The sequence below is a fragment of the Phyllosticta citriasiana genome, assembly GCF_038021145.1.
Source record: "Phyllosticta citriasiana strain CBS 120426 chromosome Unknown IWZ02scaffold_2, whole genome shotgun sequence".
NCBI lineage: Eukaryota > Fungi > Ascomycota > Dothideomycetes > Botryosphaeriales > Phyllostictaceae > Phyllosticta > Phyllosticta citriasiana.
Window position 1 is genome coordinate 2,497,578 of NW_027117279.1, and position 23,421 is coordinate 2,520,998.

The window sequence follows — 23,421 nt, forward strand, 5'->3', positions numbered from 1 at the left end:
CCTGCCGACCTTTGCCTTCGGTCAACTGACATCTTCACCTCTACCAACACAAAGACTCCAATCTCTCTCGTCCCACCGTCCAATCTGCCTCTGCTCCCGGCACTACTTCCACCAGCATCGACTCAGACTAACCTGGCCTGACTGACAGCACGCGCACGCACTGGAGTCGCCCGCCGACGCCTTTCTCACCCCGTTCTGCTGCTCCCTCGAGTCGTGCGCAACCATGGCCGACATGAGCGCTGAGATGGCCTTCCTGCAGTCGCTGCAGTCGGGCGATGCAAGTGCCTACGGCAACGGAGAAGGCAACGAGCAACCGGAGCAGACTCAGCCGCCCGTCGACGACGACGACGACGACGACGACGACGACGAAGACTACGATCCGTCCAATCTTATTCCCAACACGGCATCCTATGACCCTGAAGCTGCGCCGCAGGCTTCTGAGCAGCCGACCCCTTCACAGACCGCCTCTGAGGCGCCGTCGCGCGTCGCTTCCGCCAATCCCGACGCTAAGCAACAAGTCAAGCCTCCTCGGACAATGGGTGGGTTTGTCGTCGATGACGAGGACGACGAGGAAGAGACTCCTGTCGCGAAGCAAACGACGGCCCAAGGAGCTGTGGGTTCAGTGAAGGGTTCTTCGCAAACGCCAGAGCGTTCTGTTTCTCAGACTCCAGTCAATGCACTTCCTTCATCATCATCATCAAATGTACCAATACAAAACGCATCTGCTGCACAAGATCAGACTGGTGTTTCTGGTGTTTCTAATGGCGCTTCCAATGGTGCCTCTCACACTGCTCCCGTCCCCACCTCTACTGATTCCCCTTCAAATGTCAATCAGTTGCAGCAGGCTCCGGCGGCGGCCGCGACTTCGGCGCCTGGAAATGGCGCGCCGGCGACAATTTTTGCGCCTTCGACAAAGGCCCGCTTGCCCCAAGACCGCATCGGCATACTTGAAGACAGGGTTGCTGAAGACCCCCGAGGTGACATCGAGTCGTGGCTGAATCTGATCGGCGAGTACCGAAGGAGAGACAAGCTGGAAGAGGCTCGCGCGACGTACCAGCGCTTCTTCAAGATTTTCCCGACTGCCGTGAGTTTACAGTGATAATTGAGTGACGTACTCGGCTGATGCAATGACAGGCCGAGCAATGGGTTGAATATGCAAACATGGAGTTGCAGGCTAACAACTTTTACGCCGTTGAGCGAATCTTCAATGAGTCTCTTCTTCAAGTTCCCCACTTGCAACTTTGGGCAACCTACTTGACTTATATCCGCCGTCGGAATAACCTGATCAATGACGTTACTGGAACCGCCCGTCAGACCATTTCTCAAGCGTATGAGTTTGTCCTCAGCAGCGTGGGCCTTGATAAGGACGCTGGTCAGCTGTGGCAGGACTATGTCGAGTTCGTCGAGTCTGGTCCAGGCAATGTTGGAGGCAGTACGTGGCAGGATCAACAAAAGATGGATTTGCTGCGCAAGGCGTATCAGCGAGCCATCTGCGTCCCGACTGATGCAGTCACGGCCCTCTGGAAGCAGTACGACCGGTTCGAAATGGGGCTCAATAAAGTCACGGTAAGATTGTTGCCTGTTCTCCTTGGATATCAAAAGGGCTGACAGCGACGCGCATCAGGGCCGCAAATTTCTCCAGGAAAAGTCGCCAGCGTACATGACCGCCAGAAGCTCCATCGTTGCTCTTGAAAACATTACTAGAGACCTCAACCGGACCACTCTCCCGAGGCTTCCACCCGCTCCCGGCTTCGACGGTGACGGCGAGTATGCGACGCAAGTCGAGATCTGGAAGAAATGGATTTCCTGGGAGAAGGAGGACCCCCTGGTGCTGAAGGACGAAGACCCAGCAGCTTTCAGGAACAGAGTCATTTTCGTCTACAAGCAGGCGCTGATGGCGCTTCGATTCTGGCCAAACATGTGGTTCGAAGCGGCAGAATTTTGCTTTCAGAATGGTATGGAAGCTGAAGGCAAGGAGTTCCTCGACAAAGGCTGCGAGGCCAATCCGGAGAGCTGCCTCCTCGCATTCAAGCGCGCCGACAGGGTCGAAATCTCGACAGCAAACGAAGAAGGCGAGGATAGCATCATTCGCAGGGGCGAGCAGGTCCGGGAGCCTTACCAAAAGGTCCTCGACGCCCTCTATTCTTTGATCAAAAAGACTCAGGCCCGCGAGACGGAAATGATCAATCGAGTCAAGGAGACTTCTCAGCAGGCTGATGGCGCAGAGGATGACCAGGGAGACGATGACGATGACGACCAGGAAGCTAGCCTTGCGTCGAAAGCAAAAGAAGCTGCTCTTCAGGCTCAGATTGATGCGATCAAGAGAGGCAATGAGGCCCAGATCAAGCTGCTCTCGCGGACTATTTCATTTGCTTGGATCGCTTTAATAAGAGCAATGCGCAGGATCCAAGGCAAAGGAAAGCCTGGCGACAAGGTTGGTGGCTTTCGACAGGTCTTTGCCGACGCTCGGAAGGCTGGTCGTATCACGAGCGATGTTTATGTGGCGAGTGCCCTGATTGAACATCATTGCTACAATGATCCGGCCGCAACCAAAATCCTGGAGCGTGGCATGAAGCTTTTCCCCGACGACGAGGAGTTTGCACTCGAGTATCTGAAGCACCTTATCGCCAAGAACGACATTACCAACGCACGCGCCGTGTTCAAGACGACCGTCAGCAGAATGGCGCAAAAGCCCGAGACGCTCCCCAAGGCCAAGCCTATCTACGCATTCTTTCACGAATATGAATCCCATTATGGCGAGCTGAGCCAGGTTCAAGAACTCGAGAAGCGCATGGCGGAGCTCTTCCCTGAGGATCCGCAACTTTCTCACTTCTCCCGCCGCTACTCGAAGCCTACTTTCGACCCGACTGCGATTCGCCATATTATTTCTCCTCTTACACAAGCCCGCCCAAAGCCTCCGCCTGCCCTCCCTGATGTACAGCCAATTCCGCAACAACAGCCCGTCCAGCCGATTCCTCAGCCGCAACAGCCGCCTTTGCCCATCAACACACCTGCGGTTGTTGGATCCCCCCGTCCTCCTCCAATGCCAGCGCAGGCGGTCCGTGATTCACCAAAGCGCCCCTTCCAGCCGGACGACTCGGACAATGACTCGGTGCAACCTCGCAAGTTGGCTCGTGGAGAGTCTCCACTCAAGGGTGCAGCAGGCCGCCGTCTCGCAGCACAAGGTAGAAACATCCAGCGCGACGGTTCTGTCAACCCGCAAGGAGGTGCCGGTGGCCCAGCAGCTCCGCTTCCACGCGACATTACTTTCCTGCTGAGCATCATCCCGCCTGCACACACATACAACAGCGTGCGCTTCGTGCCTGAACGGGTTGTCGACGTGCTGCGTGCCGTGCAGCTGCCGCCCAGCTGGCCTCCGCCTCAGCGACCGGTGCCCCTCGGATCCATCGGAGGAGCGGCCTTCCCTGGCCCACAACCGACCCCGCCGCAAGGCTTTCCCGGAGGGTTTGGCGGCATGGGCGGCGGTCCGCCGTCGTGGGGCCAGCAGCAGCCGGGTGGGCTGAATGGTATTTATATTAACCCGCAGTTTGCCAATTTACCGGTTGTTAATGGCACCGCAGGTAACCCATATTACCGCTAGCAGCAGGGCGAACAGCCCTCTCGCGCTGCAGGCTTGCCGTCCAATCCAGAACGTCAGACACGAGATCCTCGTTTGTCCAGCCAGCGAAAAGATCGTTTTGTGTCCATTCCCCCACGAGATTCCCCCCCTTTGTACAGTCCGCTACAAGATCCTCAACTATCCGACTCACGAGATTCTTCTCCGTTGTACAGTCCGCGACAAGATCCTCAATTGTCCAACTCACGAGATTCTCCTCCTTTGCACAGCCAGCGACCAGATCCTCGTTTGTCCAGGCACCGACGAGATCCCCCTTTTCGGACTTCTCCACCCGAATGCCCTTTTCCACCCGAGTATTCTTTTCGCTGGGGGAAGGCGGGCGTTTTCACTGCAGAGCTGCAGATGGTGCCGCCTTCACCAATATCGAGGAGGCTTATGCAGAGAATGGGCGCATTGGAGGAATGGAGGCGGGTAAGGATCAAGCTTGCACTCGCGGAGTCTGTCGAATATTTGGTGCGCTGCATTGAGGAGGAATGGTAGTTGCTTTGATTTGCCGCCTCCCTCCTATCGTTTCTCATTTTATTTCGGCGGATGGAGTTTTCATTCTCTTTTCCTTTCTTCCTCCTTTTCATCCTTGGAAAGAAAGTTGCGCGGAGATCGACCCAAACTGGATTCACAAAACGAGACGGGTTGATGGGACTTATTACAGGACGGGGCGGATGAAGAGAGACGTTTCCTTGCACTTCGGAGTCGATTCATGGCGTCGACGGCCTGCTTTTGATGGCCCCCGAAGGCCTGTCATGTACATTATTCACAGGAAAAGCACTGAAGGTGTGGGAATGCATAACGCTCAAAATGGCCCTTCCATGCGAGACGTGATGTTGATGCCGGACATGGTGCAGGCGGAGGTCACGCCACGAGTCCTGCATGGAAATGCTGATATGAGGCTAACGCATGCGAATCCTCGGCACCAAAAGATGCCTTCCGCTGCTCGAAACAAGACATCAAAGCCGGCTATCCATCAACTCTCCCCGCCTTTGATTGATGTGCGGCCTTTGCAATGTTCCACGACACTGCATTGTCTTGCGGCTTGTCTTGCATTGTATGCAGCCTTCCGTCTCCCTTTGTCCATCGCATGTCAATCAGGGCTTCTCCCTTTCGCCAGAATGTAGCCATGCACACAACGGTTGCCATGCTCGTAGCCTGTTTGCTGGTGTGTGGTACTGCAGATCTCCAGCTACGCATGTCCTCCTCCTTCTGCCGAGGACGTAGGTAGGTGTAGAGCTTGTGCCGCATGCAAAATGCCTCTCCCATGCCAACCTGCTGCCCTGCCAGCCTTTCGTCCCCTTCAATATCGATCGTCCAGGGTCTCGTGTAGCTGGCGTCTCTCGGCATGTCGTGTTCCCGACACTTTGGTCGCTGGTACGCTAGCGGCTCGGTTGGCGTTCCTGCGGTGGGGCCGCCCCATGTCAGCTGTGCCCTGGAGAAAGCTTATCCAAACGTCAAACCATCCTCACCTTCTCGCTGTCTCCGCTGCGTGTTGGCTTCCCAGCCCTTCTCCGCCTTTCTTGTCTCGCTTTGTCGGTCCTTGGTGGCGCTGGAAGTTTGCGTGTGGTGTTGCTGCCTTCTTGCTCGTGGAGTGACGCTGTTAGCCGCTGTTGTTCTGTGCTGGTGTGCCTTGGGGATGCCGTCATGCTGCTGGGAGAGGGTTCTTGGGCTTGCTCGTTCATTTGGAGATGGTCCTGATGGCCTTGCTGTCTACCTGGGGTGCGATCTGAAGATGGTGGGTGCTGCCCTCTGCTCCAGGAAGGCGAGGAGTAGCAGTGAGCCCAGCGATCTGGTTCCTCGCCATGGTGGCTGCCCTTCTTCGCGTCCAGGTGCTGCGTAGGCCCTCTGGCAGCTGGATGCTCATCTTGATATGGCCTTGTGTGATCGTAGGTGTCATGATGTAGGTTCAAATCTCGTAGTCTCTTGTCTCTCATGGCTTCACTGCCTCTTTGCTTCATCCTCCTCCTCTTCCTGCTGCTCAAATCCTCATGCGCAAGCACCCAACATCCTGCGCCGCAAGAGCAGCTTTGCCATTGCCGAGTCCTCCATTGTGACTCCTCACGATCTTCCAGTTGCCGACCACCCCGATTACCGCTTTGGGCAGTGGCCCTCGCTCGTGCGCGAAGTCCACGCCGTCCAGGACCACGTCTCTATAAAACAACCTCCAACCTTTCCTCCAACTCTCTCTCCTCCACCCCTCTTCAACCAACAACGCCAACCGCAGCCTCCACAACCAACCTTCAACATCATCGCACCTCAATCCTCTTCACCATCCCCTTCCATCACCGTTCCCTTCCTCTCTCCTAGTCGCACCTCAGCTCCGTTGCTACGGTAAGTCGCTCATCCACATATGGACCTCTGAAGCTCGCCACCAGTGGCAGCCTCAGATCAGCCTTTCCCAACCACAAGCGTCGCATACTTCGCTCTGGCTGGTGTTGCGCTCTCACCTGTGCTCAGTTTTGTCACTGGTACAGTGTTTGAGCCGACTCTGCCTGGGCTGACAGTTTGCGACCTCCCACCTCCTCAATCACTTTTCCAATTGTTTTTTTCATGACCCAGAAGATTCCCACTTGCGATCTTGTTTGCTGCTCATCATCACTATCAATCAATGCTGACCAGCTCTCACAGCAACCACCTCGTGACTGCCTTGCTACGTCGCCGCGCTTCGGCCACCCAAAACTTTCGTATCACATTCCAAAAAGTCTATCAACCTTCACTCGTGAGTACGCTCGGATCAATATCACGCAGCACATGCTGACTCCGTCACCGGCAGCTTCGCCATGGCAGGTGCTTCCAAGCGTCGTGCTCAGCAGGCTAAGGCTGCTAGCGAGGCCGCCTCCACCGCAGCATCCAGCAATGTTGCCGCTGGCCAGCAGGATGGTGGTGACCGCTCTTCCGGCACTCCCCAGTCGCTCCCCAAGTTTGACGGCAACCGTGACCCGGAGCCCAGCGGCCAGGATGAGATGAAGGTCAACTCCAAGAACCTTGGTGACGCTGCTGGCTTCGCCGCCTGGTTCGCTCTTCGTGGTGTAAGTCCTTTTCCATTTTGAGTTCAAGCTCCCTTATCCCATGTCTTTCCTCGTCCCATGTCCCTTCTCGCCCCATGTCCTTCCTCGTCCCACGTCCTCTTGTCCCGTGCCCTTTTCCTCCCACATGCCCTACCACATGTCTTCCCATCTGCCGCTCATGCCTTGTCCCTACACGTGTCCCTACACTTGTCCTCCTTTTGGTCTTAGCTGCCGACTTCGGCTGGGCGTGATCACGTCCGAGTGCGGAATCAGGCGGACTCATGACTGTTGCCCATGGCGCTTGGACGCCCTCTGTCAGCGATATAAGCCTCGCCCCCCTTCGCCGACCTGTCTCTCTCCCTCATCCACTCCACACCTCTTTCCAACAATTTCAGTCACATCTTCACCATCTGTCCCAACTCATACACCCAGCTTGTCACCTTTGTTACCATGTCTCACAGCAAGGAATCCATTCGTGTTCTTGCGGGCGACCACGCCCGTGATAATGCCAATGCCATTACTGACTGGGTCAAGATCCCATACCCCGAAGGTATCCCCAAGCGTCCGGCCAAGCTCAACAGCATGGGCACCTCGGTCAATATCAACCTGAACAACTTCAACGTCATCGATATGCCCAATGACAAGGTCCACCAATATGATGTAAGTCGAGACCGCCCAATCGCCCGTCAATCAATCACTAACAATTCCTCAGGTCATCATTGGCTCGGGCAACGAGAAGCGCGGTCTCATCAAGGCCGTATGGCAGTCTCAGACTGTTTCCACGAAACTTGGCAGGGGCTGGCTCTTCGACGGCAACAAGATCGCGTGGTATCAGAAGCAAATCCCGGAGCAGGTCTTCACGGTCGACCTCGATGCCGAGCGCCAGCGCAACAACAACCAAGGCAAGAACAAATTCCGTGTTGTCGTCCGCTTCACCAAGAAGGTCGATTTCGCATCCCTCAGGAATTACCTGAACTCCGGCGTTGGATTCGACAATTCCGTTGTTGAGTAAGTCTTTTCAGAAACTCAATCCTGCTTCCCACTGCTAACTTGTTCACAGGGCTGTCCTCTTCATGGACCACCTCATGCGCGAGACGCCCTCGAGGAATTTGACCTCCATCAAGAAGTCGTTCTTTGCCAAGGGCCACACTCGATTTAATCTTGGCGGCGGTCTCGAGGCCCTCAAGGGCGTCTTCTCCTCTATCAGGATCACAACCTCGGCCGCCAACAGGCCAGGCCTTTCGGTCAACGTCGACGTCTCGAATGGAACGTTCTGGACCGCCCAGAGGCTCGGCCTAACTCTCCAGCAGTGCCTCGAGCTGGACAACCCTGGCAACATGTCCTGGCAGTTCAAGAAGGCTATCGACGAGGGATGGGATAAGTCCAAGTTCAAGATGCAGTGCAAACGTATCTCCAAGCTTTCGGTCGAGATGATCCATCGCACGGACGAGAAGGGCAACAAGCCTATCTACATCGTTGACAAGATCTTGCCATTAAACTCCAGCTTGCACGTCATCGAAATCACGGATACCAAGCCCGACGGAACCCGCGGAACCAAGAATATCAAGATTGCCGACTACTTCTGGGGCAAGTACCAAAGGAAGCTTCAGCCCAACATGCCGCTCGTCCAGATGACGAAAAGGGGGATGATCATGCCACTCGACCTCTGCGATATCGTGGAGAACCAGCGCTACCCCTTCAAGCTTTCGGAAGACCAGACGAGCAAGATGATCAAGTTTGCCGTCAAGGAGCCGGCGTCTCGCTGGGCGAGCATCCAGGAGGGCTTGTCGAAGCTTGCTTGGGGACAGGACCCCATTCTTCGTGCTTGGGGCCTCAGGATTGACGAAAAGCCGGTCACTGTCAAGGCCCGCCAGCTTCCCGTTCCCAAGATTGATTTCGCCAATGGCGCCATTCAACCCCGCGAAGCTGCCGGTGGCCGCTGGAGAATCGACAAGATGAAGTTCAAGGGCCCAGCTCCTTTGCCGCTCAAGTCGTGGGGTGTGATGCTGATCCACGGCGGCCAAACAAACTCAAAGATCCCTTACGCCGCCATCATCGGCAGATTCATGCAGAGATTCGCCGAAGTCTACACCAAGCACGGTGGTGTCATCGACGTCAAAGCGCGCATGCCTTGTCTCCTGAGCCAGACCGCTCCGGACCTGGTCGCGACTGTTGAGCAGGCCTTTAACGGCACTGGCAACAAGTTCCTCCACAGGCCCCAGATGCTCTTGTTCATCGTCGTCAACAAGAATGCTGAGACCTACAACCGCATCAAGAAGATGTGCGAGTGCCGTTATGGTGTCGTCTCGCAGGTCATGCAGTTTGCTCACGTTGATAAATGTCAAGACCAATACATTTCCAACGTGTGTATGAAGCTGCACGCGAAGCTGGGCGGATATACCTCCGAAGCGGTTGGCACTTGGGCGACGCTGAAAAAGCAGTCGCAGGCCTTGAAGGGCAAGATGATGTGCATTGGAGCCGATGTCTCCCATCCTGCTCCAGGCGCCCTCAAGGACGGTACGGTCGGTTCTTACGCGGCCATGACAATGTCGCTCAACGAGAGCTTGACCCGCTACGCGGCCCAGGTCCAAACCAACGGCTTCCGTGTCGAGATGATCACTACCTACAACATGAACAACCTTCTCGGCCCGATGATCAAGTCTTGGATGGCCAAGAACTCGCAGAAGCTGCCGGACAAAGTCATCTACTTCCGCGACGGCGTCTCCGAGGGCCAGTACCCTGAGCTTCTCAACCAGGAGCTTCGCGACCTCAAGGCCCTCTTCCGGAACCTTGAGCCGAAGAATCAGACTAAGGTCACCCTCGTCGTCGCCAGCAAGCGCCACCACGTCCGCTTTTTCCCGCAGGGCCCCGCTGGCGACAGGAACGGCAACCCCAAGCCCGGCTGCTTGGTGGAGACTGGAGTCACCCACCCGTACCAGTTCGATTTCTACCTCTGTGCGCACTCGGCCATCAAGGGAACTGCACGCCCGGTCCACTACACCGTTCTCCACAATGAGATCGGCATGACTGCGGATGAGCTTCACCAGATGGTGTTTGAGCACTCATTCCAGTACATTCGCTCGACCACGCCTGTCTCTCTCCACCCCGCCGTCTACTACGCCCACTTGGCGTCGCAGCGCGCCCACGCCCACACGGATCTCTTGGCCGGCCAGCACGCCAAGAAGACGGGCGGCAGCGTCACTACCGTGTCCAAGAAGATGGAGAGCAGCAAGGGCAAGGACTCTAGCACCGAGGACAAGACCCCGACCGAGGTCTACCCTCTGCTCCCCATGAAGCCCGACGTCGCCCTGCAAATGTGGTACATCTGAGCTACTTATATCTCCCTCTTTCTCGGCTTTGCTCACCTAACACCCTCACCCCGGACTCCGACTCTGACTCGGGCTTGATGGTTGCGCGGCGGGCCTCCCTGTATGTACTTCAACAGAATCTCCCCACAAAACCCACAAAAAAATATTTGCTGCAGCGGTGACGGCGATGGCGGGCGACAGGCGGCCCTGGTCTGGTTGTGGTGTGCTCCAGGTTCTTCCTTTCCTTCCACAATCGCGAATCACAAAAATCGAAGGAGTTGGGCGCAGCAGGCGAAGGCGGCGGATAGTGGTGGTCTGTTTTACGGATGGCGTGCGTGCATGCATTCAAGGCACCCACCAGTATCAGTGCAATGGTGCGATGGTCCTTCTGACAACGGCGACTGAAGGGCTGGCTGGCTTGATTACCTGCATGGTCTTTTCCTTTTCCCTTTTCCCTTTTCCCCCTTGGTTCTGATTGACTGGGTGCTCTTTTTCGTTGCCCGAAACTTCATCAAATTTCCTTTTCCTTGCTTTGCTTTGATCCGGATCGGTAGACACATGGTATACACACACACAAAAATCTGCTGCAGCAACCTTTTTTTTTTTTTTTTTTTGTGCACTCTTGCCTTGACTTGAGTGCTGTGAGTATGTCCGCAGACGTTCTATCCCGCTGACTTGACTATCTGCGGCTCTGCTTGCCAACGGCGGCGCCTTGAGAGAGGCGCTGCGCAAGCGTCGTTCGTTGTGTGAGGGAGGGGGGGAACGAGGAAAGATGGCGTTGGAGATGCGGAGTGTGAGTTACGATAACAATGACAGTGACGACAGCGGCGGCGGCGAGGCGATTGTGGTGGTGGAAAAGGTAGCAGTGGCCTTGATGCCTATGCGAGCATGTCCTCTATTCTACTCTCCTCAAATCCTCGCCTCTCTTTGCGAGCCTTTGCGCGCGGGCGTCGAGATACGTATTGGAAGAATTGACGGCGTCTTTGTATGCGACATGAGATGCGGGACACCTTGTCTTGATGTCTTGGCTTGGTTGTAGGATTTGTATTGTGGTAGATGGCATCGTAGGCGGGAGAGGAAGGTGAGAGTAGGTGAATGAGCTGTCTATGCAGTGAAGCAAGAAAATTTGTGAGCAGAGGCTGGTGACAGAAAATCAATTACGTCGTGAAATGAGTGACTGGTTTGACATTACGCTTCCGACAGTTGCGTCAAGAAAAGAGGAGACTTTGTGAATGAAGACTCAACTCAATAAAAACTCCATCTCCTGCTTGAAGCGAGGTGCTGGTTTCTTTGTCTTCAAGATAGCCACGTCAGAGTTTCCCGCCCACAACAGAATCTGACATCCCAGATCCGGATGGTCGCGAAGGATATGATCTTTGAATTCCGAGTAGGTTTTCAGCCTCGAGAGTTGCGACGCTGCGCACCATAAGACAGCCTTGCGCAACCGGTATTCATTATCTTTCCTCTCGGGCAGCTCTGTGTGTATGAGCAGGAGCAATTCGCAAATTTCTTTGTTTTCGGGAAGGCCGGCCCTGCGGAACATCTGCGCGAACTTCCAAAAGACGCTATCCTGGAATGATCTCGCGCCCAATCGGTCGGCGAGGCAATACAAGCGTGCCAGGGCAACGAGTAATGAAGGACTGGTGATGTTCTCTTCTAGGAGCCAGTCGTCGCGATAGAGGTACTCAAAAAACACTCTCATCAGCACTGGGTCCTCCTCGCAGTCTGTTATCTCCCCGGTTCGGGCCTCTTTGAAATTTCCTCGAAGCTGCTTCTCGAACTTCTCTGATTCTCGACACAGCAGGTCTTCGTGAATGTAGAACTCGGTGCCCCGGACGACGAATTTGATGATTCTATGTCGCAAGTCACTGTTCTCTTTATCAGCTCTGCATAACAAATGTCGCGACAGCAAAGATACTCTGAGAACCTGTGCCCATCCAACGCAGTTTTGTCGTCTCCATTGTCACACTTCAGGCCAACTGGCTGATGATTGATTTCGACAACGCGCTTCTTGGAGGTAGCCATGCCGAAGACAGAGTGCACGATCAAGACAGTCGTGCCGGAGTTTATGGCGGGTCCGGATAGCTTATATATACAAATAAGGTTCACGTCTGCAGAAAGCCCGCACCATACTTTCAACAACAATCTTCCGATCATAACCTCAAGGTCCCTGCCACATGAAATAGCCTTCCACTCCTGGTTACAGCTCATCCCAGACTATCGCGTGAGACAACCGCAGCTTGACTCATAAGCCATGTGGAAAGAACCTCGATCCATCGTCCGCTCCCTTCTTTCTCTCGCCGTGAGAAAGTCGTTGCGCGAAGCCTAATCTGTTGGGTGGCATCAGCAAAAGAACTTGACGGCACTGAGTTTTTGCACACACTCGCGCGCTTCGTCTTTCTTCAGAGACTTTCAACGCTCCTGCCAGCTCAAACAGGCTTTCGTGTCCACCGTCACCTTCTTCCGGTACATAAATGTCCTCGCGATCGTGGGGCGGCGATTTGCATCCGTCTCAGGAATATCCAAATGGAATGCACGGGAGGTCCTGTATCCTCCTTTGTCAGAGAAGTGTTAACAATGGCAAGTAGCAAATGTTTCGCACTCATCGCTGAACGTCTTGATGTGGATAGATTCGTTGCTCCCTGCAAAAGTCTGCGGATACATGCCAACGGATATCTCCTGTACCGACGCTTCGACATTCACAACTCTCAAGTACTCCTTCTTTTCCAACCACTTGCGCAAGTTGTCGATGCCGAAGAATCGGGCCTCTTCCTGCAGCGCTATGTAAAGGGAGTGATCGTGGCCTTTCTCGTCATTGTAGAAGATGGGATAGACGCCGCGTCTGAGGAAACGGAGAATGTGCTCGAAGAGGTCTGGGTCGGCGTCGACAAAGTATGATCCGTCGGGCAGCGCATTGTGTGTCCAGCGCGGCGACAAAAGTGTCGCGAAATAGGGCGAACCGGAGCAAAGCGTGTCGCGTCTGGTGACGAAACGACGAGTACAGACTTGCAGAGCGATGGGGCTGTTTGCCAGCTGAATGGGATCAGTCGTCGTGCTGCCGTCGTTTTGCGAGGTGGTATCAGCGGGGGCGTCCATTCTGGCGGTTTCAATCGAGAATAAGGTACACAGCGTTCGTGCAGCGTGTTCACTCACTCATGTCGACTTGAAACTGTAAATGCTCTTCCCCTCTGTTCCATACGCTGCAGATCTGGAAACACCGTCATTTCATTGGCTAACGATGGCTCTCAGAATATCAGAGGAAGGCCCGTGTACAAGTGCAGCGTCTATCCACGGGTCCAAAGGTGACTCCCTTTGTGTTGAGAATCCCTTCCTTCACTTGCAACGACAAACGTGACCAGCTAACATACACTCGCTTGCAGATTCTCCGGTACTACCAAGATCCCACAACCCTCCTTTGAGATTCTCAATCTTTCGAAATCTCACACATGCTGTCGTCGAAAACCACCCTCTTCCTAACAACCACAACAGACGACGGCACCATGACCTGCTTGAATGACGGAGCACCCTCCGAAGCTGCCTTGCGACACTGATGACCACACTGCGCCCCGGACGCATCTGAGTCGTGGATCAGGATGCCGCGTGGACAGACCGAAACCTTTTTGGCGGTCCACGAGATGTGATGTTCGACCAACTCATCCCCTGGATACGCCCTCGCTGTCGCGCCGTTCGTATGCTGCATATCCTCGGTGACTGTTTCGACTTTTGCCGTTTCGAGATACTTCTTTTCGTCCAACCATTCGTACAAGCGGTCGATCTCAAAGTACTTTGCTGCTGCCTTCAGAGTTACGGCGAGCTCGTGGTCGAAGCCCTGATCGATGCCTCGATAACAAACTGGTGCGAGTCCCGTGCGCAGGTAATTGAGAACATACTTGAAAATTTCGGGGTCGAAATCAACGAAGAAAGAGCCGTCGTCTTGAAGGTTGTCAGGAGATAGTGCTGCTTTGAGGAGACCAGAGCCCGAAAGTGTTTCTGGCGCCGTGAAGAACTTGGTGCCGCCGACATTGAGCGTGACGGGTGCGTCCTCGTCGATGATGGGAGGCTTGGGAGCAGCCGTCTTCGACATGAACGAGCTCATGGGTCCCATTTTCAGCAACTGGAGCTTGGAAGGCTAGACACAAGAGAGGAAAAGAAGGGCGAAAGGGAGTGCTCTTTATAGTCAGAGCAAGTCCATACAAACAAACTCATAAGCAAGCAAGCAGCACATCGATTGGAAACATTTGATTGATAGCAACCCCCTGAGCTTTCCAACAGCATCTATTGCACACTCAAACTATGAATGGACGCGCATTTACAGGCTTGGGAGCTTCGCACGCGAGACCAGCCGCAGAACCTAAGGCGCAAAAGTCCCGCTCGTTCACATCCCCCAAGCAATCGCTGATCTATGGTTCTTCAACGAATAGAACCGACTGTTCTCGACCCATACTGGAAAGCTCTTCCAGGACCCGTCCATGATAGTGTTCTCCGCCAACCACACCTCCAACACCTCATCCCCGAAAAAATCCGCCACCACGCGTAACTCCTCTGCGAACTCGAGATCGAACCCCTCCTCAATGCCCCGCCAACAAAGCGGCAGATACCCTGTCCGCAGATGCTTAAGTGGATGCCGGAAATTGTCTGGGTCCCAATCGACGAAGTATGAGCCGTCGGCGAGCCTGTCGTGCTCCCAGCGGCCGGATAGGAGGCCCTGGAAGAAGTGCTATGGGGATAGCGTGTCACGTAGCGTGATTAACTGCGTTCCGCCGACAATGATCGTGATGGGTGAGGTGGAAGACGTAGTAGTGGTAGGAGGAGCGGCGTTGGTGGCAGGCGGCTCCCAGTTTGGCGGAGGACAGGCGGCGGAGGGGCTTGGTGGGTCCATGTTTGCTGCGGAGTTGTTGAAGTGTGGGACAGGAGAGGGACGAGGAACGGTCTTGGGGGGAAATGTGGGCAAGAAGACTGAGCCAACGAAGGTTCTACACCGCAGTCGAAGTGACTGGTAAAATTGCACCACTACTCGGGTCCTCTGGCATGGTCCACGTTTTGAAGACTTGAATAGAAAGCCCATTGGCGTTTTCGAAAAGAATTGAAGTTCATGCCACCTACAACTACATCCATCATCCAACGAAGGCGGAATCCAAAAGCGACGACGAAGACAACAAGGTCCAGCCCAACAAAGCCACACTCTCGAACCATCACATCACTCGCCCGACCTCTCCCGAACATCTACTGCCAATGGTGCGGGTACGACGGATTCTCCATGCTCTCAGCCGGATACGCTGCGTAGTCCGCAGGCCACTGCACCGGCTGCCCATTCGGATCGTACACAGGTTGCGGATCCATAGGCGTAAGCGGCGACAGCGGGTACATTGGATACTGCGGATACGGGTGCCAGGAGAAGAACTGCTGTTCCTAGAGCTGCTGTTCCTGCTGCATGGGCGGTGCCACGTACGCTGGCGAGACGTATTGATACTGCTGCTGCGGCGGCTCTTCGTGCATCGAGGGCTGCGAAGACGCAGGAGAGTAGGGCAGGGCCGTTGGCGATAAAGTGGACTTCGGGGCAATCTGCAGTGGTGAAGGACGGCGATGTTGGTGGTGGTGATGATGGTGGTGGATAACGCGGTGATGGTGGTGGAATATCATGGTGCGCGGCGCGGTGGGAGGATTGGTTTTGGATGGCGGCGGAGGATTTGGTTCGCGGTTTATGGGAACTTTGGACGGCCGAGTTGGAGCTGGAGTCTCGGGTTGCCGGTCTAGGTTGCTGGGAGGTTTGAGCGTCTGCTCTGGGCTGGTGGGAGTCTCGTGCTTTTGGTCTGGGCTGGCGAGAGTCTTGAGCTTTTGGTCTGGGCTGTTAGGAGTTTTGCGCTTTTGTTCTGGGCTGGTGGGAGTCTCGCGCTTTTGGTCTGGGCTCGCGGGAGTCTTGCGATTCTGGCCTGGGCTGTTGGGAGTATTTCGCTGCTGGTCTGTGGTGGAGCGTCCACTCTCTGCGCTGTTCTTGAAGTACCACCATCTCTTCTTCTTCTTTTTGTACGTCTTGAGGCCGCTCTTCATGCCCAATGGGGCGGGCTTGAGGTCAGGCGTTGGAGTTTGATTCAAAGACGGATTAGGGAGACCGGGATCAGATGCTCTCCTGTTGCCGCGTGAGGTGTGCGTAGCGGCGTCGTAGTGCTCAGCTGGATATTTCGTCTTGTATTCGTCTTTCATTTTGCGGAGCTCCTGGTCGAGCAACTGTCGTTGTAGACCCATCATCTTTTGAATCTTGCCAATCTCCAGTTGCTCGGCACTGCCAGCAAAATTTTGTACTTTCGAACGCCGACGAGTCCCTGGGAAGCGTGGCCTTGGTGCTCTTACTTGTGGATCCTGATTTTCTGGTCGACTTGGCGAAGGTCGTCTCGCCTTTTTGGCTTTTCTCTTCTCCTTTCTGCTCAACACCTTGTCCCACTCTTCCTCCTTGTTCTTTGTTCTCGAAGGAGTGGGCGCCGAGTAAGGAGGTATTTTGACGGTAGGAAATTCCTGCCCAGTCCCCTCCAAGGATTCCTCCTTGGATGCTGCGAAAGAGGGTTGATCCACGGGGCTCGGGAGAGCTTCAAAGTTTTCCTCCCTGTACGCTGCGGATGGAGGCAGTCTGACGACGGGTCTCGGCGCCGACTCCTCTTGGACGTGGGAACCTCCTGACAACGACGCTCGCTCGCCAGTATTGAATGGCGCAGAAGGAGGTAGCTTGATGACGGGTCTCTTCTCAGCTTCCTCCAGATCCTCTTTCGTCGCACTCTCAACCTGGACAACTGGGGCGTTGAGATCTCTTGCAGGCTGTGCTTGCTCATCAGAATCGTCGGCCCATCGTCGGCCTCTGTTGTCCTCGTCGTCATCCGCGTCCGACCCCGAATCTGGAGGGGGAGACGGACGTAATGGTCGTCGTTTACGATCTTCAAACTTGGCTTCGACCCTCTCTTCCTTTGCCTTCCTCAGTTTGACCTCGACTCTCGCCCTCTGATTCTTCTTCCCACCTCGTTTTTTCTTGTCACTCATGGCCAAGTGCTCCTCATCCTCCTCTTCCTCTTCATCGTCCTCAACCTCATTATCAGTATCCGCGCCGACTTCCATCCTCCATCTCCTTTCCTCTTCCTCCTCCTCCCGCTTCCTCCGCTCCACTTCCGCCATCGCCTTTTCATAACGAATGGCACTATCTTCCCAGCTCTCGCCCCATTGTTGAAACCATGAGTTGCGCACTCTCTGCTCCTGCAACTTGATCAAATTCCTTTCATGTTCCAGTGCCTCAATATTGATCGCCAAGACATTCGGGAACCGACGTGCCCGGAAGGCGTGGCGCGCAGGACACGGTACATCTTCCTGCATGTCCGCCGGCAGAAAGAAAAATTTGCGCAAAACGTTCGAGCTACCGTAAAAGCCGATGGTAATATCTTGTGAGCAACGGAAGTTGGTCAGCGTGGGGTAGAGTTTGAGTTGCACGATCGTGTCCGGGTTCTTGCTGCCATCGGAGAAGGTGGTGGTTCTGTGGATGAGCGTGAGAGGGCATCGTTCTGAGACAGCACCGAGTGGCTCGTAAGCCCGGCAGTAGCTTGAGTAATATGTATGCCTCGGAAAAGCGGTAAGTCTAGTGTTCAGTTTGGGCCAGGAACGAGGGGGCCGCGTTTTGCGCTTTTTGGTAAGGATCGATGATAGAGTCATGATTGCATTAAAGCGAGTTGAAAAATTGAATGTATGTGATGCAGTGCGTTGTGGGTGAGTAAAGATCCTGCTTGAGAGAGTTGTAGTTAGGGCATGTCATAGGCCCAAGGCAGTTGCACTGCCTTTGCGCTGGTCAGGCAGAAGGCGCGACAAGTCTTTCAAAAGCGCGAAGGGAAGGCGTCATCTCTAAGACGGACCAGCGAGGATTTTGAGTATGTCTTCATATTGTTCTATTTCCTTTCCTAATCATAAGGGTATCAGTTGACCTGTTTCCGAATTGCTCAGAAGGAAGAGATAAAGTCACCAAACACACTAATCCACATTTGATGCGCTCACTCCAGCATTGCGCTGACTCCCTCAATGCGCAACTTTTCCTTCGCCCGCTGTTCCCAATCCTTCTTCCTCTCCAGGCGCTCTTCTTCTGCTTTCCTGACCTTTTCTTGCGCTGCAAGCAAGCGGTCAATGTCACCATTCAGTCGGTCCTGCCAACCATCGCCATACAGCGCCCGCAGGTCAGCCACCGTGGCCTCTGCCAAGTGCGATTCAAGCGCCACAGTCGCCTTGCCTGCCAGCTCAATGACACGCAGTTGGAGGTCTTGGGCAGCCTTGTCAGTTCGCGCCTTTTTGGCTGCGGCTTCCTGCGCTGCACGTCCCGGTGCTTCTTCCTCCTCGCGTTTGCGCTTTTCCGCAATCATTGCCGCACGCTTCTTTCGGGCGGCGAGATACTGCGCAGAGTGGCCAAGAGGCGCTGACTCAGCGTCGTCAGGCAGAGGAGGTAAGACGTCGAGGGGTGGCGCGGTGAAGAAGAGAAGGCGGCCCTGCTCGTCCTGTTGGAACTGGTCGCGCAGATGGGGAGGAATTGTTGCATTGGTGTGGTCATCGAGACGGTAGACCTCGATGGACTGAGCAGGTTTGTATGCAGCGTGATGGGCTGGAGGTGGTGCATATGGCGAGTGTGGGATCGTGTGATGGATGGTGGCGGCGTGCGCAGCTTGCTGGTTGCGGAGGTACAGAGTAGACGGCATTTGCTGTGTGTAGGCAGAAGACGGAAGGTGCGAGGCGGTGGGAAGCGCGTGAGGGGTCGGTGCCGGGCCATAAGACGGGTGATGTGGTGTTGTTTGCGGAGGAAAGCTTGCCGGGTGTGTGGCGGCCAACGACTGCATCGGAGGTGCAGGTGAGGCTGAATGTTGATGGTAAGACGTCGGCTGCGGCGTGTAGGCGGGCTGGGTATGATGCATTTGTGGAGTTGGAGCAGGAACCGGCGTTGACGAAGAGGCTGGGTAGTTGTTTTGGCTGGAGTAGCCGTTGGGCGCGTGGGCTGACATGGTGGATGGCTCGCGCTGTGGCGGCGGTGGAGCTTGCGGAGGAGGAGGAGAAGGTGTAGGTTCTGGTGGAGGAGATTCTTTGGGATCGCGCGGTCGCTTGTGAACCGCTCCAATCTTGGGCGGCGCGTTGGGCGCACCCCATTCGGGCTCAGGCAGGTCGTCCGTTTCTTTTGCATCATCTTTCAACAAATATTGAATCGGACTCGGAATCTTTTTCACCTTTTTCGGCGCGTCGAACAAGTCCATTTCGTAATCCTTGTCCCTTACTTCGTCCGGGAGACAGCTAGCCCACGTCTTGATCTTGTTCAGCTTGTGCTTTTCCTCATTGTAGCGCGCTTCGCAGACGTAAATCTCCTTGTCGGTGGGGAAACCTCGCGGGCGGCCTTTGTTATATCGCGTGAAGAACATGACAAAGCAACGGTCCACGACCTCATCTATTGGATGGTCGCGATACTGTCCAGTCTTGACAACTTCATTCTCATAAAAGTGCCGGTCAAAGCGATGGACCGTCTGCTCGGGGCGGTAGTACCAGCACGCGTTGACCCATTTCCCACCGTCGGAATCTTGCCACGTTCGGTAGATTTGCGCCACAATGGGCTTCGTCAGGTCGTTGGCATTTTGAATGTGCACCCAATCGCCAACTTTCCAGAGCTCGCCATTGTGAAGAATTCCCTCTGGCAATGGTATGCGCCCGTCTTCCATGACGTAGTCCGTGTCCGGTTTGGCCTTTTCTTCCTCGGCAGCTTTGCGAGTTTCCTTTTGGAGGAAGCAAGCATCCTTGTAAATCTGACTCTCGTCCTCGTTGTACTGTTTGGCGTTTTCAAACATGAGCTCGACGTCCTTCATGAATTGATCCACCGACTGATATTTCTTCCTCTTGAGCTTCTTTTTGAGAATGTCCATTGCCATGGGATTTTTAATCTCGCTGTAATACTCTGGCATGACAGACTTGTCCGGGACGCGCTCGAAGTGGCTGACCATGAGCTGGCCTTGGTTGTTTTTGGGCTTACGAATCGCCTTCATGATGGCTTTGATGCGTGCTTCCATTGGTGTGTCGACGCGCGGAGGCCTACCCCGCCGCTTTCTCGAGTCGGCATCGTTCGCGGCCCTGTCCTTGTTGTCGTCCTTGCCTCCTTCGCGTTTGAGTATTGATGCGGTGGATCTAGGTCCTGCTCGTCTGCGTTTGGGCCGCTCGTCGTCGTCGTCATCATCGTCGTCCACTTCTTCTTCATCCTCCTCTTCTTCTTCGTCTTCATCCTCCTCGAGCTCTTCGGGTGCCGGATCTTCATACGTGGGGATCTCACCAAGATACGGAATCTTGGCCTCTTCTTCGTCAATGATTTTTTCTTTTACAAGCCTTTTAAGCTCATTCTCAAAAAACTCCTTGACCACCAGCGCGTCCTGATATGCTTGCGAGTCTTGGCGATTGTATACTTGGGCGTTGTAGGTGATGAGGGTGAAGTCGCGGACGAAGTCCTGGAAATTCTTGTACTCTTTGGCATGAATCTTGTGTTTAATGATGCTGAGAGCCATTGGCTCCTTGATAACTTCATAATAATCGGGCACTTGGCGCTTGTTGATCTTTCTATGGAAAATCTTGGATGGGTCGTAGTCGCTTTAGGACGCGTTAGCATGCGCATTGCCAGATTCGGCGCGAGAAGCGCGACGCGACACATACTCTTCGATGCGGTGGTTGTATACTTTGGTCAGGACATCCTGCATGGCCTGCCACTTCTCGTCGGGGATGCTACTCTCTCCGCCAGGCACAGACGCGTCTTCGGTCGTCGGGACGGGAGTCGCGCTCGCAGCCTGGTCGGTAGCCATTTTGATGGCATGCGCCGCTGGCCAGACGTTGCAACCCAAGATAAGCGACTAAGGTTGTTTTGGTGGAGGATGCAGCAATCTCGAATGCGCTGGGTGGGAATGCTCGCCGAGGAGCTCGCACGCTTCCTTGCGACGGTCGCTTAGTCAGAGCGCAACACGCTAGTCCAGGTTGGAAGCTGCAGTGGCTCTGGTGAAGTTGTTGAACCTCACCCATTTCCATGATATGGGCCATGGCTCACTGTTACAATCATTTGGATGTCCACAAAGAGGATTTTCTCTTTTTCCCTGTCATTTCTTGAAAGCCCAAAGTCCTTTACTTCTCCGTTCAAGATGGGTCCGTGCACTTCCGACGGAGCATTGTTAATCCGACGCGCGATCGATTTTCTTGACAAGCTCAAGAAAACTTCCCGTCAACAGCTTGACGCGACAGCAAGGACCGCTGCACCACAACACGCCCCGGGCTCGGGCTACAACTTTCGCTGGCTGGAATCAATTCGACATCATGTCTGTGGAATACTTGCTGCACGAGTCCCCAGTGGGCTACGCCGTGGGTTTCCAATTTCCCAACCGGTCGGCTCCATCGCTCACAGCGCACAGGTTTTCAAGGTGCAGCACCAAGCTGACACTGTTGGCAACCGCTTGAAGGAGGTTCAAGAAAAGGCCGCCGACTTGTTCAAGTTTGGAAAGCTGGTCTCTGTGCAAGGCTTCTCGCCTTTCCAAGGTGCTGCGCAAGCGCTCGAGAACCAAAACGACATTTCCGAAGGCATCTGCTCCGACTACCTCAAGTCCGTCATTGAACTTCACGTCCCGAACCCAGGCAAGAAGAAGAAGGTCACGATTGGTGTTCAAGAAAAGAATCTGGCTGGTAGCATCAAGGCCAACTTCCCCTACGTCGAGTGCGAGACTGCCGAAGTCAACGAAGTCGTCGCCGACCTTCTCCGTGGCCTCCGCCTTCACGCGCCCAAGCTCCTCAAGCAGCTGCAAGAGGGCGATGTCGACAGGGCACAACTTGGTCTCGGCCACGCCTACTCGCGGGCCAAGGTCAAGTTCAGCGTCCAAAAGAACGACAACCACATCATCCAGGCCATTGCTACCCTCGACCAACTAGACAAGGCCGTCAACCTGTTTTGCATGCGCGTGAGGGAATGGTACGGCTGGCACTTTCCGGAGCTCGTCAAGATTGTTTCGGACAACCACAAGTATGTGAAGCTGGTGCTGTTCATCGGCGACAAGTCGACTCTCACCGAGGACAAGCTGCACGACTTGGCTGCTCTCGTCGACGATGACGAGGGTGTCTCCAAGCAAATCATCGATGCTGCGAGGGTCAGCATGGGAAGAGACATTTCGGAGACGGACATGGACAATGTCATGACTTTTGCCAAGCGTGCCGCAAGCCTTTCCGATTACCGCAAGAGCCTGTCAAACTACCTGGTTGACAAGATGTCTATTGTCGCGCCCAACCTTGCTGCCCTCATTGGCGACACTGTTGCCGCTCGCCTCATTTCCAAGGCTGGAAGCTTGACCAACCTCTCCAAATACGCCGCCTCGACTGTGCAAATCCTTGGTGCTGAAAAGGCTCTTTTCCGTGCATTGAAGACCAAGGGCAACACGCCCAAGTACGGTCTGATTTACCACTCGTCTTTCATTGGCAGGGCCGGTGCGAAGAACAAGGGTCGCATCTCTCGTTTCCTTGCCAACAAGTGCACGATTGCCTCGAGGATTGACAACTTTTCCGAGAACCCCACGGCCAAGTTTGGTGAGGCGCTTAGGCAACAAGTCGAGGAGCGTCTCGAGTTTTACCAGAGCGGCACGCCCCCCACCAAGAACGAGATTGCCATGGTATGTTTTAGCTCTGGGGTTTACTTTATTGTATGCTGACTTGACAGAAAAACGCTATGGACCAGGTTCTTGCCGGCATGGACGTCGACGACGACGCCAGCGACGACGAGGCACCCGCCAAGAAGGAAAAGAAGGAGAAGAAGTCTAAGAAGTCCAAGGACGCCGAAGGAGACGTTTCCATGGCCGACGCCGCTACCCCGAAGAAGGAGAAGAAGGATAAGAAGAAGAGCAAGGACGAGGAGAAGTTGGAGAAGAAGAAGAGGCGTCACAGCGAGGTGGCTGGCGACAGTGAGAAGGCGGATAAGAAGGAGAAGAAGAAGAAGAGAAAGTCGGAGTAAAATTGCCTGCAAAAGTCGAAGTTTTCATGCACCAGCATGGCGATGAGGAGCGGCTCTGGGCAGGATTGGATGATATGCATTGTTCCGATATGGTGGGAGTTTAGTCGGCGTTTTCAGGGACTGGGATCGTCTAGGCGGGATTTTTTCTTGTACTGGCTCACAAAGGAAGGGCCTAGCATGACAATGCAAACTTTGATAATACCCCTCACCAGCACCTGCAGGTCGTCCGAAACTCAACACAACAGATATGCATCGCAAGACCGAAACTTCACCCAAGATGATCATCTCCACCAATCCAATTCCTGCTTGGCCCGCAGCACGCGCTCACCAACCAAGTCTACTTATTTTGTCAAACGTTTGCGATCCCAGCCAAATCGAAGCCGTGCGTCAATGCAATTGTCAGCAAAACAGAAAACAGGCTGGAAGCAACCACTGAACGACTGGACGCGCCATCAGCCCCATCGTTTC

General features: G+C 54.6%; 8 protein-coding genes across 8 annotated transcripts; 3 read left to right on the forward strand and 5 right to left on the reverse strand.

Moving 5' to 3' along the window:
- Nucleotides 1-2: 2 nt before the first annotated feature.
- On the forward strand, nt 3-3,805 carry IWZ02DRAFT_143365 (uncharacterized protein). The gene is made up of 4 exons (XM_066761794.1): nt 3-1,084; nt 1,135-1,566; nt 1,625-3,527; nt 3,582-3,805. Exons 1-4 carry the CDS (start codon nt 224-226, stop codon nt 3,599-3,601), a joined length of 3,216 nt encoding a protein of 1,071 aa, XP_066626555.1. The 5' UTR covers nt 3-223; the 3' UTR covers nt 3,602-3,805.
- A 2,600-nt stretch (nt 3,806-6,405) lies between these two features.
- On the forward strand, nt 6,406-10,045 carry IWZ02DRAFT_512222 (Piwi domain-containing protein; the record flags this gene model as incomplete). The annotated part of the gene is made up of 4 exons (XM_066770555.1): nt 6,406-6,654; nt 7,168-7,293; nt 7,346-7,641; nt 7,694-10,045. The coding sequence occupies 4 exons, from the start codon at nt 6,406-6,408 to the stop codon at nt 9,960-9,962; spliced, it is 2,940 nt and encodes a 979-aa protein (XP_066626556.1). The 3' UTR covers nt 9,963-10,045.
- A 1,136-nt stretch (nt 10,046-11,181) lies between these two features.
- Nucleotides 11,182-11,966, reverse strand: IWZ02DRAFT_487805 (uncharacterized protein; the record flags this gene model as incomplete). Its single annotated transcript, XM_066769404.1, has 2 exons — nt 11,182-11,809; nt 11,860-11,966. The coding sequence occupies 2 exons, from the start codon at nt 11,964-11,966 to the stop codon at nt 11,182-11,184; spliced, it is 735 nt and encodes a 244-aa protein (XP_066626557.1).
- A 666-nt stretch (nt 11,967-12,632) lies between these two features.
- IWZ02DRAFT_352567 (BTB/POZ protein) lies at nt 12,633-12,959 on the reverse strand (the record flags this gene model as incomplete). The annotated part of the gene is made up of 1 exon (XM_066764257.1): nt 12,633-12,959. A coding segment is annotated over one exon (327 nt), but the record flags the coding sequence as incomplete, so codon positions are not given.
- Nucleotides 12,960-13,365: 406 nt separating this feature from the next.
- IWZ02DRAFT_430364 (uncharacterized protein) lies at nt 13,366-14,046 on the reverse strand (the record flags this gene model as incomplete). Its single annotated transcript, XM_066766058.1, has 1 exon — nt 13,366-14,046. One exon carries the CDS (start codon nt 14,044-14,046, stop codon nt 13,366-13,368), a length of 681 nt encoding a protein of 226 aa, XP_066626559.1.
- Nucleotides 14,047-15,350: 1,304 nt separating this feature from the next.
- IWZ02DRAFT_430365 (uncharacterized protein) lies at nt 15,351-17,627 on the reverse strand (the record flags this gene model as incomplete). The annotated part of the gene is made up of 1 exon (XM_066766059.1): nt 15,351-17,627. One exon carries the CDS (start codon nt 17,625-17,627, stop codon nt 15,351-15,353), a length of 2,277 nt encoding a protein of 758 aa, XP_066626560.1.
- Nucleotides 17,628-17,959: 332 nt separating this feature from the next.
- Nucleotides 17,960-20,776, reverse strand: IWZ02DRAFT_487809 (chromatin structure-remodeling complex protein-like protein rsc1; the record flags this gene model as incomplete). The annotated part of the gene is made up of 2 exons (XM_066769405.1): nt 17,960-20,567; nt 20,631-20,776. The coding sequence occupies 2 exons, from the start codon at nt 20,774-20,776 to the stop codon at nt 17,960-17,962; spliced, it is 2,754 nt and encodes a 917-aa protein (XP_066626561.1).
- Nucleotides 20,777-21,135: 359 nt separating this feature from the next.
- IWZ02DRAFT_443222 (uncharacterized protein) lies at nt 21,136-23,159 on the forward strand. Its single transcript, XM_066767009.1, has 3 exons — nt 21,136-21,323; nt 21,374-22,615; nt 22,663-23,159. Exons 1-3 carry the CDS (start codon nt 21,279-21,281, stop codon nt 22,951-22,953), a joined length of 1,578 nt encoding a protein of 525 aa, XP_066626562.1. The 5' UTR covers nt 21,136-21,278; the 3' UTR covers nt 22,954-23,159.
- The last annotated feature ends 262 nt before the right edge of the window (nt 23,160-23,421 follow it).